The sequence below is a fragment of the Anomaloglossus baeobatrachus genome, chromosome 1 (assembly GCF_048569485.1).
Source record: "Anomaloglossus baeobatrachus isolate aAnoBae1 chromosome 1, aAnoBae1.hap1, whole genome shotgun sequence".
Taxonomy (NCBI): domain Eukaryota; kingdom Metazoa; phylum Chordata; class Amphibia; order Anura; family Aromobatidae; genus Anomaloglossus; species Anomaloglossus baeobatrachus.
In genome coordinates, this window is record NC_134353.1 from 844,925,746 (window position 1) to 844,946,862 (window position 21,117).

General features: G+C 48.4%; 1 protein-coding gene across 1 annotated transcript in view; it reads left to right on the plus strand.

Annotated features, from left to right (window-relative positions):
- Window positions 1-21,117, plus strand: part of LOC142255131 (baculoviral IAP repeat-containing protein 1-like) — a 109,139-nt gene that overhangs the window by 73,371 nt on the left and 14,651 nt on the right. Inside the window, exons 11-13 of the mRNA XM_075326632.1 lie at window positions 8,527-8,688; window positions 15,691-15,777; window positions 18,237-18,408. Of these exons, the coding sequence (XP_075182747.1) occupies window positions 8,527-8,688; window positions 15,691-15,777; window positions 18,237-18,408 (421 nt within the window). The remainder of the gene's footprint in view (window positions 1-8,526; window positions 8,689-15,690; window positions 15,778-18,236; window positions 18,409-21,117) is intronic.

Below are 21,117 nucleotides of genomic sequence, written 5' to 3' on the forward strand. Positions count from 1 at the left end.
CTCCGCCCGCGACACTAGCGATATCGATATCGCAGCGTGTAAAGTACCCTTTACTCCTTTGTCCACTCATACCTTAAACTGGGGGGGGGGGTGAAGGGTTGCACTATGCTACCCCCCTCTTAATTTTATGTGTTTATGAAAGGAGAGTTAATTTTAATATTTAATAAATATTAATTCAAAATGTAGTTGTTGTTCGCCTCAGTATTACGACAAATTTGTAAAAATAAACAACTGTTAAAGCGAAAAGAAGAGTTAAAAAAAACTAATTTTAAACGCTGAAGATGTCAACTTCAGGGTGAAACTGAAAATGTAACCTTTAAAATTTAGCGAGTGTAACCAACAATTGAACATATAATTTTCCGCTAGTAAAGCCGTGGATAATTTGCTAGTGAGGAATAAAGTTAATTTCCTGCCCCGGCAGGGGTTCTCAATGCAGCAGCCGCACAGCTTCAAAACATTATTAACCAGCAGATTAACCCTATATCTGCAGGTTAATAGCATTTTTTGATATGACAGGTTCCCTTTAATATCCGGGATGCTGCTGTCAATCACTGACCCCAGCATTTAAATGTTTTTTTCATGGGAGATGCCATTCATCTCTTATTGGCCTACCTGGGGTGTGCGGGAGGCTGCCATGCCAAGCAGGTTCCCACCACCTACATCAGGGGTTGGGAACCTATGGCTCGTGAGCCAGATGTGGCTCTTTTGATGGCTGCATCTGGCTCGCAGACAAATGTTTAATAAGGAAAATACCGTATTTTCCGGTTTGTAAAATGCACTTTTTTCCTCCAAAATTGTGGGAGAAATGGGGGTGCGTCTTACAAACCGCATATGTCTTATCGGGGCAGCAGTAGTGGCGCAGGGTCGGTGATACTACAGCTTATGGGGTGTTGCGGCGGCGGGCGCCATTGATCTGTGGTGGTGCTTTGAATCTCCCGCAGTTGACGAGATCGACTTCAAGAAAATGGCCGCGGAGGCGATGTGTGCGCAGATAGGACTCAGCTGTAATTTTCTTGAAGTCCATCACGTCGATCTGCGCATGCGCTGCGACCATTTTCTTGAAGTCGATCTCGTCAACTGCGGGAGATTCAAAGCAGCCCACCGGCAGATCAAAGGTGGCCGCTGCCGTGACACCCTACAAACCCGCAGCAGTATCGCTGACCCTCCTGAGTCGCGACCCCCACTCCTCCGTGCTCGCAGCATCGCTTACCCTGCCTCATGGGATCTTCTGAGCCGCTCCACCACCGCCACTCCCCGCTGGTGAGTATGGCTCTCACGGAATTACATTTTAAAATATGTGGTGTTGATGGCTATCTCGCCCAAAAAGGTTCCCGACCCCTGACCTAGATGGTCTGTGATCTGTAAACTGAAAATAAAGTGTGATGCTAATATTTTTCTGTTTATAGTACAAGCAATATGGGGAATTATAAAAATGTGAAAAAAAGTAAATTTTACAAAAACACTTAGAAAATGAAAAAAGTCTAATAGTGGGACGATTTTTTTTCTCATCTGTCATCTGTGTGCAATCTGTTTTCTTTTTCGCTCCTAATTGGGAGACCCAGACAGTGGGTGTATAGCTACTGCCCTCTGGAGGCCGCACAAAGAACTACACTTAAAAGTGTAAGGCCCCTCCCCTTCTGGCTATACACCCTCCCGTAGGAGTACAGATTCCTCAGTTTTAGCTTTGTGCGCAAGGAGGTCAGACACGCACGCATAGCTCCATTGTTTTTAGTCAGCAGCAGCTGCTGACTATGTCGGATGGAAGAAAAGAGGGCCCATAAACAGGGCTCCCAGCATGCTCCCTTCTCACCCCACTGTATGTCGGAGGTGTTTGTAAGGTTGAGGTACCCATTGCGGGTACGGCGGCAGGAGCCCACATGCTGATTCCTTCCCCATCCCTTTTTACAGGGCTCTGGGTGAAGTGGGATTTACTGGTCTCCAGGCACTGAGACCGGGCTCCATCTACAGCCCCTGGAGAAGATGCTGGATGGAGCGGAGTACATCAGGGACATGGCCCTGCTTCCTCAAGGTACTCTGTGTCCCCGTGCATTTGGCGCTCACACCGCAGCATGCTGGGTGTTGTAGTGCGCCGGGGGACATCTGCGCTACGGCGCTTGTGCCATGGCCTCATTCAGCTTAGCTGAAGCAGGCACACTTCCAGGAATCGGTCGCGCCGGCCGCTGGGACTGCGGCGCGGCTGGCACTTGTGGTGCGCCGGGGACTTCAGCGCGGCCCGCGCTTTTACGGCGGCCGCGCTGATAACTCGAGTCCCCGGCTTTTGCGGCCTGCTTCCGTTCGTTCCCGCCCCCGGACCTGCCAGTCAGGAGAGGGGCGGGACGCTGGCCACGTTTAGGAATCGGTCATGCCGGCCGCTGGGACTGCGGCGCGGCTGGCACTTGTGGTGCGCCGGGGACTTCAGCGCGGCCCGCGCTTTTACGGCGGCCGCGCTGATAACTCGAGTCCCCGGCTTTTGCGGCCTGCTTCCGTTCGTTCCCGCCCCCAGACCTGCCAGTCAGGAGAGGGGCGGGACGCTGGCCAGTGCATCAGCGCTGAGGGCTGGAGTCGTTTTTACATACTCCAGCCCTCCCAATCGGCACAGAGGGGACACTGTTTCCCGCACTTTTGTTTGGGAACTCCCACGGACCGCCCCTCTCCACAGACGCCGGCAGCCATTCCTGCTGACACGCTGAGCTGCAGAGGGGAGCCGGGGAGACCCAGACAAGGAATTCTGCAGCCTCTTACCCGCTATTCAGCGGGCGGTAAGCAGCCCTCAGGGCTCACCCCCTCTTGTGCCAGTACTATTCTTAGTATTTTGTTGCTACAAATACTTTGTATTGCATAGCGCTGGTCGCCCTTTGGCTATAGACTCTCTCACATTGCAGAGAGCCAGCAGCATGTCGTCCGCAAAACGCAAGGGTGCCAAAGCACAGACATTATATGCTTCCTGCACCGCATGTGGGACTTTTCTACCGGCAGGCTCCACGGACCCCCATTGTGTGCAGTGCTCGGCCCCTGCGGCGCTTGCACAGTCGGGACCTCTGCTGGACGTGACCCAGGGTGTACCACCTGTGAATGCTGTCCAGGTGACAGGAACTGAGTTTGCAGCTTTTACTGACAGAATGTCTCTCACTATGTCACAAATTCTTGACACATTGCGAGCTAGGCCTGTACTTCAGGCCACGGACACTGTGCAATCATTGCCCCCTGGTCCCCCTCAGCTCCAAGCTCCGGGACGGGCATATACACCTCAGGGTGAAGACTCTGACTCGGATGATGGCCCCGGGCAGCCTAAGCGGGCTCGCTATGACGGGCCTTCACATTCATCTCAATGGTCAGGATCCCAGCGAGATGAATCTATGGGTGATGAGGCGGACGTAACTGATCAGGATTCTGATCCTGGGACCGCTCTCAATCTAGATACACCAGATGGTGACGCCATAGTTAATGATCTTATATTTAACATCAATAAGATGTTAAATATTTCCCCACCAGCTCCTCCTGTGGAGGAGTCAGCTTCGCAGCACGAGAGAATCCATTTCAGATACCCTAAGCGTACTTTAAGCACTTTTCTGGACCACGCTGACTTTAGAGACGCAATCCAGAAACCCCACGCTTATCCTGAAAGGCGTTTTCCTAAACGGCTTAAAGATACACGCTATCCTTTTCCCCCTGAGGTGGTCAAGGGTTGGACCCAGTGTCCAAAAGTGGATCCTCCAATTTCCAGGCTTGCAGCTAGATCCTTGGTTGCAGTTGAAGATGGAGCGGCACTTAAAGATGCCACTGACAGGCAGATGGAGCTCTGGCTGAAATCCATCTATGAAGCGATTGGAGCGTCATTGGCGCCTTCTTTTGCAGCCGTATGGGCACTCCAAGCTATCTCAGCCGGGCTTGCGCGAGTTGACTCCGTCACACGTGCATTTGCCCCGCAGGTAGCACCATTGACCTCGCAAATGGCGGCATTCGCGTCGTACGCGATTAATGCTGTTCTTGACGCTACAAGCCGCACGGCAGTGGCGTCAGCCAACTCCGTTGTTTTGCGTAGGGCCCTGTGGTTGAGACATTGGAAAGCAGATTCTCATTCCAAGAAGTGCTTAACCAATTTGCCTTTTTCTCGTGACCGATTGTTTGGAGAGCGTTTGGATGAAATCATCAAACACTCCAAGGGTAAGGACTCATCCTTACCGCAACACAGACAAAACAGACCCCAACAGAGGAAGGGTCAGTCTGGTTATCGGTCCTTTCGAGGACCGGGCAGGTCCCAATTCACCTCGTCAAAAAAGACTCAAAAGGACCAGAGACGCTCAGATTCTTGGAGGTCTCAGTCACGCCCAAAAAGGGCAGCCGGAGGAACCGTTGCCAAGACGGCGTCCTCCTGACTTGAGGTCTCCGATTCCCACACCCGCGGTCGGTGGGAGGCTTTCCCACTTTGGCGACATCTGGCTGTCACACGTCAAAGACCGTTGGGTGAGGGATATTCTGTCTCACGGGTACAGGATAGAGTTCAGTTCTCGTCCGCCAACTCGTTTCTTCAGAACTTCTCCCCCACCAGACCGAGCCGATGCTCTGTTGCAGGCGGTGGCCGCTCTAAAAGCGGAAGGAGTGGTGACCTCCGTCCCTCTTCAGGAACAAGGTCACGGTTTTTACTCCAATCTGTTTGTGGTCCCAAAAAAGGACGGATCGTATCGGCCCGTCCTGGATCTAAAGTTGCTCAACAGACACGTAAAAGTCAGGAGGTTCCGGATGGAATCCCTACGCTCCGTCATAGCCTCAATGTCTCAAGGAGATTTTCTAGCATCAATAGATATCAAAGATGCGTATCTCCACGTGCCGATCGCACCAGAGCATCAGCGTTTCCTACGCTTCGTCATACACGACGAACACCTGCAGTTCGTAGCGTTACCTTTCGGTCTGGCAACAGCCCCCCGGGTCTTCACCAAGGTCATGGCAGCAGTAGTAGCTGTTCTGCACTCGCAGGGTCACTCGGTCATCCCGTATCTAGACGACCTGCTTATAAAGGCACCCTCTCAAGAGGCATGCCAACACAGTCTGAAGGTGGCACTAGACACTCTCCAGAGTTTCGGGTGGATTATCAACTTTCCAAAGTCTCATCTAACCCCGACCCAATCTCTGACTTATCTTGGCATGGAGTTTCATACTCTCTCAGCGATAGTGAAGCTTCCACTGGACAAGCAGTGCTCGCTACGGACTGGAGTGCAATCTCTCCTTCAGAGCCAGTCGCACTCACTGAGGCGCCTCATGCATTTCCTAGGAAAGATGGTAGCAGCAATGGAGGCAGTCCCGTTCGCGCAGTTTCATCTGCGCCCTCTACAATGGGACATTCTACGCCAATGGGACGGGAAATCGACGTCCCTCGACAGGACTGTCTCCCTCTCTCAGACTGCCAAGGACTCTCTGCGTTGGTGGCTTCTCCCCACCTCATTGTCACAGGGAAAGTCGTTCCTTCCCCCGTCCTGGGCAGTGGTCACGACGGATGCGAGCCTATCAGGGTGGGGAGCGGTGTATCTCCACCACAGGGCTCAGGGGATGTGGACTCTGGAAGAGTCCACCCTGCAGATCAATGTTCTGGAAATCAGAGCAATCTATCTTGCCCTGCGAGCCTTCCAACAATGGCTGGAAGGCAAGCAGATTCGGATTCAGTCGGACAATTCCACGGCGGTGGCGTACATCAACCACCAAGGGGGAACACGCAGTCGCCAAGCTTTTCAAGAAGTCCATCGGATTTTGACGTGGGTGGAAAGCAGAGCGTCCACCATATCCGCAGTTCACATCCCAGGCGTGGAAAACTGGGAAGCAGACTTTCTCAGTCGCCAGGGCATGGACGCAGGAGAATGGTCCCTTCACCCGGACGTGTTTCAGCAGATCTGTTGCCGCTGGGGGACGCCGGACGTCGATCTGATGGCGTCACGACACAACAACAAGGTCCCAGTTTTCATGGCACGGTCTCACGATCACCGAGCACTGGCGGCAGACGCCTTGGTTCAGGATTGGTCGCAATTCCGACTCCCCTATGTGTTCCCACCTCTAGCATTGTTACCCAGAGTTCTCCGGAAAATCAGGTCCGACTGCCATCGAGCCATACTCGTCGCTCCAGATTGGCCAAGAAGGTCGTGGTACCCGGATCTGTGGCATCTCACGGTAGGCCAACCGTGGACACTACCAGACCGTCCAGATTTGCTGTCTCAAGGGCCGTTTTTCCATCTGAATTCTGCGGCCCTGAACCTGACTGTGTGGCCATTGAGTCCTGGATCCTAGCGGCCTCAGGTTTATCTCATGAAGTTGTTGCCACAATGAGACAGGCTAGAAAACCATCCTCAGCTAAGATCTATCACAGAACGTGGAAGATATTCTTAGCGTGGTGCGTGGCTCAAGGGGTTTCTCCCTGGCCATTTGCATTGCCAACTTTTCTTTCCTTCCTGCAGTCTGGGTTGGAAAAAGGTTTGTCGCTTAGCTCTCTTAAGGGTCAAGTCTCCGCGCTATCCGTATTCTTTCAGAAGCGCTTGGCACAGCTTTCTAAAGTACGCACGTTTCTCCAAGGAGTTTGTCATATTGTTCCTCCTTACAGACGGCCATTGGAACCCTGGGATCTGAACAAGGTTCTCATTGCTCTCCAGAAGCCGCCTTTCGAGCCTTTGAAAGAGGTTCCCCTTTCTCGGCTTTCACAAAAGGTAGTTTTTCTTGTGGCGGTCACGTCTCTTCGAAGAGTGTCCGAGCTAGCGGCGTTATCTTGCAAATCTCCCTTCCTGGTGTTTCACCAAGACAAGGTAGTACTGCGTCCAATTCCAGAGTTTTCTCCCAAGGTGGTTTCTTCCTTTCATCTCAATCAGGATATCACTTTACCATCTTTGTGTCCGCATCCAGTTCACCAATTTGAAAAGGGTTTACATCTGTTGGACCTGGTGAGAGCACTCAGGATTTACATTTCTCGCACGGCGGCTCTACGCCGTTCTGATGCGCTCTTTGTCCTAGTCGCTGGTCAGCATAAGGGATCGCAAGCTTCCAAATCCACCCTGGCGCGGTGGATCAAGGAACCAATTCTTCACACATACCGTTCTGCTGGGCTTCCGATTCCATCTGGACTGAAGGCCCATTCTACCAGAGCCGTGGGTGCGTCCTGGGCATTGCGGCATCAGGCTACGGCTCAGCAAGTGTGCCAGGCGGCTACCTGGTCGAGTCTGCACACGTTTACCAAACACTATCAAGTGCATACCTACGCTTCGGCAGATGCCAGCCTAGGTAGACAGGTCCTTCAGGCGGCGGTGGCCCACCTGTAGGAAGAGGCTGTCTGACAGCCCGTTCATGTGGTATCTTTTTACCCACCCAGGGACTGCTTTTGGACGTCCCACTGTCTGGGTCTCCCAATTAGGAGCGAAAAAGAAGAAGGGAATTTTGTTTACTTACCGTAAATTCCTTTTCTTCTAGCTCCAATTGGGAGACCCAGCACCCGCCCTATTTGTTCTTAGGGTTTCGTTTTTCGGGTGCACATGTTGTTCATGTTGTTTCTTAAGTTCTCCGATCATGTTATCGGATTGAATTTGTTTTTGAAACTGTTATTGGCTTTCCTCCTTCTTGCTTTGGTACTAAAACTGAGGAATCTGTACTCCTACGGGAGGGTGTATAGCCAGAAGGGGAGGGGCCTTACACTTTTAAGTGTAGTTCTTTGTGCGGCCTCCAGAGGGCAGTAGCTATACACCCACTGTCTGGGTCTCCCAATTGGAGCTAGAAGAAAAGGAATTTACGGTAAGTAAACAAAATTCCCTTCTTTTGTACAGCAGAAGCTTTTTATCATTTAGGCTATGTGCCCACGCTACAGGATTTACCGCGGATGTACCGCGGATTTTGCCGCGGATTTGCCGAAAATCTGCAGCAGCAGCACTTCCAAGCCATTTCAATGGCATTTTGGAAATGCTGTGCCCATGCTGCGGATTTTTCCGCGGCGGATTTGCCGCGGATTTTGATCCGGAAAAATCTGCAGCATGTCAATTGTTTGGTGCAGATTTGGTCCGGATTTTTGGTTTTGAATGGGGAAAAAAAAAAAATAAAATCCGCGGCAAATCCGCGGTAAATTCGCGGCAAATCCGCGGGTGCGGATTTGCCGCGAAAGTCGCGGATTTTCAGGCAGAAAAATCCACAGGGACATTCTAGCGTGGGCACATAGCCTTATAATCAATACTGTGGCATCCAGTTTTTTCTCGCACCTATAGATTTCAATGCATGAGTCTCATCTGATTTGTGGAAAAAAAATCTGATTTCTTTCACACTCAGATTCTGTCACTGAAAAAAAATTGGTCACCTTCAGCGACCCATTGAAAAATATTGGTCCGAGTGCTTTCTGTTTTTTCATTGACAGCGCTCAGACCGAAATGCGGTTGGGTGCAAGAGCCATAACATTGAGTTTTACTATCAGACATTGTCAATAATGCAACAGCTGCACTTTATATGCAAAATGATCACTATTAATAATAAAATAATAATAATATTAATCCTTGTTTGCATTTCACATTGCAGCCAACTTTCTTGAGAATTTCAGTAACCTGATATCCTTTACAATGAGATGTAAATACTGCCCTGGATTTGAGAATATTGTCAGTTCCTTATGTCGGAATGGAAAGATGGAAGAACTCCGTTTTCCAGAACTGGGACTTTATGACAAGGAAATTATCCATCTCGGTAGGATCTCTTTTTGTTCTTATTTTTTTTCTTACAGTAGTCAGAAGGAAACAAATTCTTGATTTTAGGAAACATTCAAAAATGTATCTGTGTGTGGTATGTATATACTGTTGTTATGCTCTTTTTTTTATTGGTCCTGATGTCACTTAAAGAGAATTTGTCAACGAATTTTTGCTATGCAATCTGAAGACAACATGCTGCAAGGATTAACACAGAGAATTCAGGGATGCCTGTCTTTTCAAAGTTCAATTTGTTGTTTATTTGGTTTGTTTGTTTAAGCAGCAGCACACTTATCATTGCGCAGATACACACAGCAGTCCAGCACGCCCCCTCTCTGTCAATGTACAATCTCTATTGAGAGCCTGATGTGGGTGGGGACAGCTCTCTCGGCTCTGCTACCTGGATAAATCTAACAATTCTGATTGTGTCAGAACAGCTGCACCCAGTAATCTAAGTGATACATCGTTGCATGCAGGGTCCCTCTGCCTACATTACGCTGTTCTCAGATGAGGTAGCAAAAACCTGCTGACAGATTCCATTTAACAGAAATAAGAAAAGCTTGCAGTTATGATTTTTCTGGTTCATTACTTGAGGTATCACTCCCTTTGACGCAAACTATTTAACATCACATAGACTTTCCGGGTAGGGCTAGTTTCACACTCCTCATTTTCTCGTACGTGTTCTGTTTTTGACAGATAGAACAAGTACTCGTGCCGCCCCTGCAGCGGATCGAACTGCTCGGATCCGTGCGATGACTTGTGCCTCGAGTGTCTCCGGACCCGGGGCCTTGGGGCCATTTCTAAACGTAAAAGGGGGAAGTTATTTACAGGGAAGGTATAGTTCGTGACGCCACCCATGGTGTACGGTAAGGAAGGGATACCGCCGCTGCCGTTGGAGTACCCGGGGTGATGGAGTGGGTAGCAAAGGTGTCGTTGCCCTCCACGGGTAGGGGAAGGCCCCAGGACTCGGTGGGATGCAGGGGTCACTCAAGTACTCACTCAGTCAATAAGCAGACGCTGACAACCGGGTAAACCAAATCTCAGGGTATTGCTGCCGCTTGAGGGGAGCTCGTCCGGGTCCCGTCCTCTATGGTGTTGCCTGGTGATCCGTGACCTTCCTCATGGCACTAAGTTTAACTTTAATGTGGTGGACCAGTAGTCTGAAGCTTGCCGGGCCCCGCTCCCCACAAGTGTGGGAGCTAGCTCTCAGGGCTCACGCTTGGGATGTTCTGGACCGTTTGTTTGGAAGGCCCTATCCCCCTTGTTGCGCTAGTGCCCAATTCTGGAGCGGGTGGGTACAGATCATAAAGGCTCCGTTCTCCTCAGGTTAATTGCCGGGTTGCCTGAAGCTTTTCCCCGACCTAGGGTCCGTGTACCCCGCCGTGCCTTCGGTCCCGGACCGGTGATAGTGCCAGGCTGCTGACCGTCCTCCTTGACAGGTTCAGGCACCTAGCCGCAATCCCGTGCGACCGGGAGTCCGACTCCTCTAGGTTCAGACCACCATCTGCAACCTAGACAGCTTCTCCTGGGAGCCACCACTCCCAACCTCCTCTCACTCCTCTCTCACGACTCTCTACACACTACTCACCTCCCCTCCCTGACCTCCCAGGTGGGCGACTGTATTCCACTCAAGCCATCCACCGGTGTGTCTGGTGGGTGTGGTGCAGGGTGTATCTAAGATTTGATTTGCTGTTGTAGGCAACACCATAAGATAGGGACCCAGAACCATGAGGGACTTGGAATACTGCACGGAAGGGTAGTTTGTGCAGTACCCTGTGATGACTTGATAGTCCAGGGGCGTCACATACTAATTATAGTATAACGGCCTGCTCAAAAAAAAACCACATTTTGAGCCTAGTTTCAAATCAAAATCACTAGCAAGTCTATGGGTCAGTGAAAATCTCAGGCAGCACACTGATTCCATCTAGTCTTCTTTTTTAACTAATAGGTTGGACACACAAGAATATATATAAAAAAATCATCCAATTTTCATCCAGAAAAAAAATGGCCAATTGTCATCAATATGGTGATCAGTATGCAATATGAATGACATCAGTTTTTAACAGTTAGGCCATGTGCACATGTTGCAGATTTGGTGCAGAAATTTTCTGCATGAAATCTGCACCTTCTGGCAAAAAAAACGCACCAAAATAACGCATGCATTTTGGTGCATTTTTGTGCCATGTATTTTTTCAATGAAGTCAATGGGTGAAAGAGCTAAACACAGGGAAAAAAAACACCAACAATTTACACGCTGCAGATTATTTTCTGCACCAAATCTGCAAGTAAAAAATAAGCAACGTGTGCACAAGACTAGAGTTCTCATTCACTTTGCTGGCGTGAAGATAGAAATGCAGATTTGGGCCACAAACTGCACTAAATCTGCATAAAAAATGCACTGTGCGTACAAGGCCTTACAAGATGATATATTTTCCTTTTAAGAGCTGCAATGTAGCCATTTATATACTGTATATAAGAGCCGTTGTGATTAGTCGCTAATCCCGCCCCCGCACAGTACCATATGCGGCTCCGCCCCATGCTGATTACCACACGTGGCTCCGCCCCCACATCCATTACCACACATGGCTCCGCCCATTATAGCATGCGGCTCCGCCCCCATCCACTACCACCCGTGGCTCTGCCCCCCTGCACATTTCACACACAGCTCTGCTACATCCACACTCTAAATCCCTCCTGACCCCACACAAACTTCACCTCATCCAGCACCATGACAACCAGCACAGCAGAGTCCTGCATATGCTGAGGAACTGATCATGTGACCCCCTGACTCCTCCCCTCCATGTGCAGTGTAGTGTCACGGCGATTAACCTGTCACAATGATTAACCCTTACACCGCCAGCCCGCTGGGAAAGCTTCCAATATTCAAGGCTGCAGTGGAGTGTCACAATGATTAACCCTTACACCCCCAGCTGTATACAGCTAGCTGTATACATATTGGGTGGCTGTATACCCTTGGGGGGAGGTGTATACCCTTTGGGGGAAGGAGAGCTGTATACCATTGGGGGAGGGGAGCTGTATACCCTTGGGGGGAGAGCTGTATACCAGGGAGATGAGCTGTATACCCTTAGGAGGAAAGAGAGCTGTATACCGTTGTGGAAGAGCTGTATACTCTTGGGGGGAGAGCTGTATATCTTTGGGGGAGCTATATACCAGGGAGGTGAGCTGTATACCCTTGGGGGAGGGGAGCTATATACCCCTTGCGGGGAACAGCTGTATACCTTTGGGGGTGAGCTATATACCAGAGAGGTGAGCTGTAAAGCTTTGGGGGGAGAAGAGCTGTATACCCTTGGGGGAAAGCTGTATACCCTTGGGGGGGAGAGCTGAGGGGCTAATCATAATGGGCGTGGCAAGCGTTAGTTGGCTGGAAACAGCTAGTAGAAAAATAAATGCAGTATGTATGATTTGCATGGGATACGCTATTTTCTGTGCACCTATTGACCTGAATAGACAAGTCTCATATGACATATGTAAAACACTACTGTATACTGCAATATTTTTTTCATATGCACACTTGGTCCTTGTAAAGAAAAAAAACACAAAAAAACAACAGTCATCATAACTGCCCAATTGACTAACATTAGTCCTAGTGCTTTCCATGTCAATTTGTTCACAGACAGCACAAGGACCGACATTACGGTTGTGTGAATGTACGCCCACACTGAAAAAAATGTCCGTTCTTCACCTATGCACAAATCTTAACACTGTACTAAGCTGGTTGTAGTTTTTCAGCATAAATGAGTACACCTACTTTGAAAACTAATATTTTAATCAATATCGCAAGAACAATTTCCAAAATCTTTTCAAGACTGAGTTTCATATACTGTAACATTTTTTTATAACCCACAACATGAAAGTCAGGTTAATAATATAAGTTTCATTACAAAGTCTTCAATTTTATTCAATTTAGTTAATGCAAAAATTAATTCAACTCACAGCAAAAAACTTTTACATGTAGTATTTTGTATGACCTCCATGATTTGGAATCTTGGATTCAAAGGATTGTCCACTACTTGGATAACCCCTTCTTATTCCCCATGTTTGCCCCCTTGTGGCGCCCCTGACCTGGTCAGGCACCACTGAGTACTGCACCCATGCTGGGGACAGTACAAACAGGTAATCCAGAAGGCTGACCGAGGTGTGACTACACAGGCGCATAGTGATCAGGTCTCACACATGTACCTTTGGGAGGACCCCTGGGGATCCCAGGAGGGGGCGAAGCCGGTGCAAAGCCTCCATCTCCACTCAAGGGGTGTGGTAGAGAGCCTGGTTGCTAGGTGACGTAGGCAAGAACAGGAGAGGAGGGAACAGTGAGTCAGTTTAGTGTGCAGCTCAGGGAAAGCAGACGTGAGGAGCAGACCCTGGAGCTGTTGCAGTCTAAAGCGTCCGCGCAGTGACTACCGACGGGGGAGAACGGTCACCTAGTAGTGCTACCCGAAATCCACACACAGCTAAAGAGAGAGCAACGGAGTGGGAAGTAAGGAGACTGCCAGGGAGTTACCAGGCCCAAACGGGTAGCAGGTCCCAGTGCGGAGATAGATCCAGCTTTCTTCTGCCAAACCTGCTTGAGGGGGCACTTCACACCCCCAAGACCACACTACAGAGTCCGCAGCCACGTAGCCACAGTTAGGGCCCATAGGTCACAGGAGGCAAGCAGCTGGAGTGATCTGGTCCAGGCTACAAGCAAACGGGCCGAAACGAGGGGAGCAGTTACTTCCCTGGGTGACCCCCATAGGGACTAAAAGTCGGGGTTACCACAAACCACAGAAGGGCTAAGGAAGGCGAGTCGGTAGCCACCCTCATCAGTCAGCCTGAAGGATACCTGGTTCCAGCCTGGTTCATCCCAGCTACGCCCGGGTTACTCACCCTGCCATCAACAGTGAGTAAAACCCCTGAAAGACATTCTGCTTGTGTTGAGTTGTTCTGCGCCTTGTGGTTCCACACACTTACACAGGGCCCTGGGGCTTGCCTCACTCTCAGGAGGCTATTACAACTGACTGCACCCACCATCAGCCCCAGGCATCCCTTAATCTGCAGTGGCGGTCCCCACTGACCGCAATTCTGAGAGTGGCGTCACGACAATCCTAAATAGAAGATCTCCTACCTGTGACAAGATCCAGCTGCGTGGAGTCCCTGAAGGTAATGCACCGACACAACACTTGTGGGGCTTCACACCCTCACATGGTGGTGCTGATCCAGTGGTCTCTCCAGCACATACCTCATCATGACTGGTGCCAGTCTTGGTGATACCAGGGCCTACACCTTTATCACTGCTATTACTGGAGCTACTTTGGTTGGAAATTCATGTTATCAGACAGTGAGTGACATGAAGCAAAATGATTTGTGTATTATTAGGAATAGTGTGTTTCCTGGGACTTGTGCTTGTAAATGGTCACATAACTCCTCGTTGAAATAAAAGGTGCATTATAACAGAAACCGTCTTGGCCAAACGTTTTCAGACTTACGCAAATGTTGGTTTGCCGCTTAAGTGTTTTTTTTTTTATCATTTAGTCAGATGTTTATGTTTCTATGATTTCTGAAATTCATTTCTCAGCATTTCATGAGTTTTTACACTTTTATCAACAAATACATCATGTTTATGTAAAGACTTAATCGTTACAGTGTTGTCCCTTATTTTACAAGACTTCTGCAATACGTCATGACATGATGGATATCAGCTTCTGGGCCAACTCCAAACTGATGACAACGTATTCTTGTGTAATCAATACTGAGAGTGTCTCACAGTCTCTGTATCTTTGTTTGTCCACTTTTTTGAGAATTAGCCACAGGTTTTCAGTGCCATTGAGATTTGAGGAGTTTCCAGGCCATGGACCAAAAATGTCAATGTTTGGCTCACTGACCTACTTAGTTTTCACTTTTGCTTTGTGACATGGTCTCCATCATGCTGTAAAAAACATTGTTCACCATCACCGTTGGGTGGCACGATGGCTTAGGGCTGTTTCACATTTCCGGTATTTTGTCGGAAGCCGGATCCGGCACACATGCAGTACAGTTACATTAATTTACTGTGGAAGCGCGACACCATGCGGACACATGCGGTTGTGTATGACGCACACAACCGCATGGTGTCACGCTTCCACTGTAAATGAATATAACTGTACTGCATGTGTGCCGGATCCGGCTTACGACAAAATATCGGAGATGAGAAACGGCACTTAGTGTTTAGCACTGCAGTCTTGCAGCGCTGTGGTTCCGTGTTGAAATCCCACCAAGGACAACATCTGCAAGGAGTTTGTATGTTCTCCCTTTGTTTGTGTGGGTTTCCTCCGGTTTCTTCCCACACTCCATAAAGATTATTATCATCACCATATTACTCCAGCATGGTTGGAAGATGTGTCTCTTGGAGGATGTTTCAATCCCATTTTTTATTTGTTGCAGTGTTCTTAGGCAAAATTGTGATTGAGCTAACTCCATGGATGAGAAGCAACCACACATGAATGGTCTCAGGAAGCTTTCCTTTTGGCAGATACAGGCATTCATGGTAACACTCAGCTTTTCCACCAGTTGAGTCCCAAACAGCCTGAAGGGTGCTTGATCAGAGAAAATAATGTTACCCCAGTCCGGCCGTCCAATCGCTGTACTTCCTGCACAGTGTCTATTTGGATGCAGAAAAATTGAAGAATCATTGTCAGTAAAAAAGCTAAAGCTAAAAGCAAAAATACAAGATGAATTATTCTGATCATTGATTAGACAAGAATGAGTTAGCATCAATCAGGATTCGGGCCAGAAGCCTATATCCAGCTGCTAGGGCAAAGTGTAGACCTCGAGAAAAATAAGGGACACCACTGTAGATATTGATTTTTTTTTAAAACTTGGTGAATTTGTCAATAAAATGTAAAAAAAAATCTTATAATTTCCTTTATTATTTTGAAACAGTTCTGTAACTAATTGACAAATGTAACATGCTTCCTATTTCAATCATTATATTTGATGTCATTATGTTTTTTTTTTTTTTTATGTCAAGCGGCTGCACTTCCTTCATTCAGAAATCTCAAGATTTTGGAAATAGCATTTCAATATTCTGTAAAGGCAGAATCAACAAAATCATTTGGTAAGTGTTTTTGTATTACATGTAGAACATTAAAGGATAAGATTATTCAGTGATGCCTCGGTTTTCGTTGATAATCCGTCTGAATATAATCAATGAAAATCGAAACCAACTAAGGCTATGTGCGCAAGTTGCATAGTGTCCATGCTGAAAATTCTGCTGCGATTTGGCAATGCATGTGTGTTTCACATCACTGCAGAAACACTGCATAATTGATGCAGTGTGTCTGCAGAATAGATGCCGATTTCATGCGCTCGGGATGCTGCCTCTCCCATAGACAGAGTGGGAGCAGCATCCAAAGCGCACCAAATAAGTGACATGCTGCTTTTTTGAACGCAGCAATTTTGTCAAAATTTCAGCATGCAAATCACTGTGCTCTCAAACGCAACGTGCGGCTGGATTATGCACAATCTTCATAGAATGTGCTGGGGACGCAGGATGCATGCGTTTACACTGCAGTGCAATAAGCAGCGTAAACGCATGAAATTACGCCACATGCGCACACAGCCTTAAACAGAAACAATTATCTCCAGAGAAATCAATGTAAATCCAGTTAATTAGTTTTAGACACTCTAAAATACATACAAAAAACACATTTTATATTGAATAAAGATAGTGATTAATACTAAAAACAATAAGAAATGATTATAAAATTAATATAAAAGGAATATTAAATAAGTATAAAACACTAATGTAAAGAATAAATACATTTTATCTTACATTTCTTACATATATTTTGAAACTGACAAGCGGGGTGACACACAGAGCGGGAGAATGCATGGATCACCCTTTGTTGTTGCAAAAATAGCAGCGTAGTCACGTGGGCATGCAGACAAAAACAGTCGAAAACCGAGGCAATCAACAAAAACCAAGGCAAATTTTTAGTGGAAAAAAAATCACCGAAAACCGAAACCAACGATAACCGAGATACCACTGTATATGATTAAGGTGTAGGAAGGTACGGACGACAGGAAGTGGGGTCCCGCAATCCTACGCCAGAAAGACTCAGTGATTGTAGGTCACTTCGGGTGGGGTGTGTGACACTTATTGCTCCCTTCAAGGTGGTGTCCATCACCTCGCATCCAGTCCCCAAGGTAGACACAGTAGTGAAACACTTGACACTGGTGTTCTTTTGGCAACTATAACTTGAAGAGTTTATTTTCCTTCTCACCATTATGACAGACAGAGCCTCACAACCACGGTACTGCTGTATAGTTCTTTGGGGTATTCTCTCTCATCTATCCCCGCTATCTTGGAACTAGTCTGCAAGCTGCTGGGCAGCTGTGCCTCCTTTCCCGCACGGTTGTCACTGCGGTCCAATTCTCTGCTGTGATGGCTCCCTAATTGCTTTGACTCTCTAAGCACGTCGAAGTGAGCCGTAGGCTCCGGACCTTACGAGGATAACTCTGGGTTCCCTGAGTGGCTCCACTACCTAGCCACATCCTCCTCACTCAAACCCTCCTACAGAACTAACTACTCACAAGGGCCGTCTCTCTAACCAACCCACTGGCCATCTGTCACTTCTCTTCTCACTGAGCTGACCCTGACATGAACTGTTTCTGTTACCGTCAAAAATCTATCTACATAACATTGCTATGCTTTACATTTTCCACTCTGCTATATCTGACTAATACACATTGTTAACACATGTACAGTTCATAAACATACTCTTCGTTATCTGGCCTCAACCCCAGGTGGCGACAGCCACTATAGTACCCTGGCTCTGCTACATCAAGGAACCACATCATTCTAGCAGAAAAACATTATAGCAACACAGTAGGGACGGAGGGTGAACACGACCACCTCCTACAAAGGAGATTACTGAGATCATTATTTTATGCTCACCTTTTTCTGCAACTGAAAATCTGCTCCAATTTACAGAACATCACATTTGGAAATGGTTCTGACAGTCACACTCACACTTAGTTTAAAAAAACGGTGCTTAATTAAGACTCTACAATTCAAGTCTATGAGTGCGGACCATCTGTTTTTTATGGATACATTACCATTCTGTAGCATATGAAACTGTAAATAGTCCTGTAAATGAATAAAAGCTGCTGACAGAAAAAAAAAACAAAAAAAAACCAGATTGCATGCAGATGACAAGTGATAAAAAAAATTGTCCTAATTTTCTGGATAAAAATCGGACTGTTTTTTTTTTTTTTATACGCTAGTGTGGGGGTACACAAATGAGTCTCCTTTATTCTGCTGAGTGGGGTTTGAAGGGGTTGACTTTCCATACGGTAGATTACACATTAGGTGCCGGCTAAATATAGGATATCAATGTTTTCCTCCCAGAGACTCCTCTTAATTGAGTTTACCATTGCTAACCTTTTTTCAGCCCCCATTATATCTCTTTTTATGGATTTGACCTGTTAATAGAAAGTATACAAATAAAATAAACTATATGTGAATAAAATGATACTTTAATTTGACTTTATTGCGTATTTATTTTCATGTAGCTGAAGGTTTGGCATATCTGGAGCAGCTGGAAGAATTTACTTTCCCAGGTGGACATGGGGTTAGAGAAACTATGCTGTGTTTCATTCAGGCACTTCAATGTATGCCCAACCTCGCGCATCTCACAATCCAGTGCCAGTTACTGACTGACAGCAGCCTGCTGGAGCTAGGTAAGTAAAATGAGACCCTAAAGGAAGATATTTCCTAATCATTATTCTTAGTCCTAAAATTACTGTAATGACAATTAGAGATATATATACAGCATGTGTAAGCAGATGAGATTTTTGCGTGTGGCCCTTGACTACAAACACAGATCCCCAAATGAGGATGGCACATTGACAAGTGTGGATATGGCAGAGTTGCAGGGCCATTCCCATCACGTATATTTATGGCATATCTGCAGGTCTTCCTGGCTATCTCAGACCACCAAACGTCTTCACAGTGTTAGGGATTGTTCACACTGCATTTTTGACACAATTTTTTTTTTTCTGTTCGTTTTTCAAGGGTATGTTTCAATTTACACTATTAGCAAAGTGAACGCAATTTGTATAATCTCATGGACACGCTGCTTATTTTTTTCCTTGCGGGTTTGAACCAACAAAGTTTTTTTTCAAATGTGCATCGCATCAATTCTTTCAGCATTTTTAGAACATTTTTTTCACCCATTTCATTGAATGGGGTAAAAGAACACGCATACAAAAATACATCAAACTGCACTTAAAAAAGCGTCAAAACCATGTGTCGCGGGCGGCGGGGCGCTGCGCTCGCTAACGCTCGGGTCCGGCGCTGCTGCTGCTGCTGCTCGGTGGCTCGAGCGGTGGGCCGTATCCGGGGACTCGAGCTCCTCGCCCGTGAGTGAAAGGGGTAGTTTGTTTGGGGATTTGAGTCCGTGACGCCACCCACGGCTTGTGGTGAAGATGGGCACCACCGCTGCTGGTGACGGGGATCCCGGGAGCGATGGTAGAGAGCAGCTGGGATGTTGTTTACCCCCTCCGTGGGTAGGGGTTGGTGGTCCCGGGGCCCGGTGAGGTGACGGGGAGGCAGGGTTGGCATGGTGCAGGGTCGCAGGGACTGCGCAGCTTGGTGCCGGATGGCACGGTTGTACTCACTCAGCCACAAATATACACAAAGTCTTTGGTAAACCAAACGGCTGGATGGACGGGTCCCACAGCCAGCTGCTGTGGCTTCTCCCGGACGGTTGGTGATGGCTGCCTTTTCCTGCACCTGTGTGTCTGTTCGGCTCCGGTGGCTTCCCACCAGTAACCCGCTCCCCAGCGTATAGGTGCTGGAGGAGCCCTTTTGCCCGCAGGCTCTGGCCCTTAGGATCCTAGCTTTGGCGGTAGCTGTATTCCCTTCTGCTGGTTGGACGGTTGCCTTCTATCGGGTCTTGGCTGCTAGGAAACCCCTGGGGTTCCGGTCACTAACGGATTTGACCTTTTTGGCGGCTCCAAGCCTGGTCGGGGTCCGCAGGCCCTGCCTGTGTGTGCTGGCTTCACTTCGCTCCCCGGTTCGGTACCGGCGGGCCACCGCCCGACCCCGGTCCTACGGTTCCGCGTTGATTCGCCTCTCCTGCAGACGGCCACCACCGTCTGCCAACCTTGCTGTCAGTGCCTGGGCCACACACCCAGACACCAGCAGACACTCCTTCCACTTTCACCTCCTAAACTGATCAGCTCTGTTCCTGCCTCCAGGATGGTGAACTCCTCAGTGGGTGGGGCCAACTGCCTGGCTCCACCCCACCTGGTGTGGACATCAGCCCCTGGAGGGAAGCAACAAGGGTTTTGTGTTTGGCTGATGTGCCTATCTCGGGTGGGGGTGTGTGTGTTGCAGTACCTGTGACGACCTGGCTAGTCCAGGGCGCCACACATGTTTATTCTATTCAGTGTTTTTCCTGCCTACACTACTCAACTTGTGCATATTCCCAAAAACCTTGGCAGAGCTTGTTGACGTAAGCCACAGTTCCTTTCACTATCTGAGGCCACACAAAATCCACCGTCCACAAATAGTTGTAGGGCAGGAAGACTTGTGCGGCCAAGTCGCTGCAGATCCCTTTAACCGCTTTCCTTTTTGAGTTTTCAATTTTTCATCCCATTTTTAGAAGAGCCATAACTTATTTATTTTTCTGACCCCATAGACATATGAGGGTTTTTTTGTGAAAACTGTTAGGCTAGTTTCACACTTGCGTTGGACGGGATCCGTAGCATTGCGTTGTGTGACGCATGCAACGGATGCGTTGCATATAGTGGCACAACGCAATGCTACGGATCGTACAAAATATCGCAATCCGCCTGGTGATCAGCTGATCACTCAGAGTAGCCGGCCGCCGGGTGATCAGCTGATCACTCCCCGTAGCCGGCCGCCGGGTGATCAGCTGATCACTCAGAGTAGCCGGCCGCCGGGTGATCGCCGACAATGTGTGCGGGGGCCGGGGGCGGGGGGCGGAGTGCGAAGTAGGTGGAGCCGAGCGGGGCCATGGCTGAGGACGTCAGTGCCGCGGGGACTGCATCGCTGGGGGATAGGTGTGTGTGTGTGTGTGTGCGCGCGATTGTGTGTGTGTGTGTGTGTGTGTGTGTGTGTATATACATACGGAGTGCGGGAGGGGGCGGAGCCGAGCGGCGACGTGTCGGGCTCCCGGCACACGTAACCAGGGTTCCTTGGTTACCCGATGTGTACCCTGGTTACGGGTGGAGGGAGCCAGAGAGAGCATGCGCAGTGGAATCCAGAGAATTCTGCTGCTCAAAAAAACGTTACATGCTGCGTTCCTTCCGCCCGACGCAGCGTCAAAATAACGACGCTGCGTCGTGCAGCGGATGCAACGCAGACACTTGCGTTACAGTGCGTTGTCCATACAAGTCTATGGAGAATAGCGCAGTGCGTTAACGG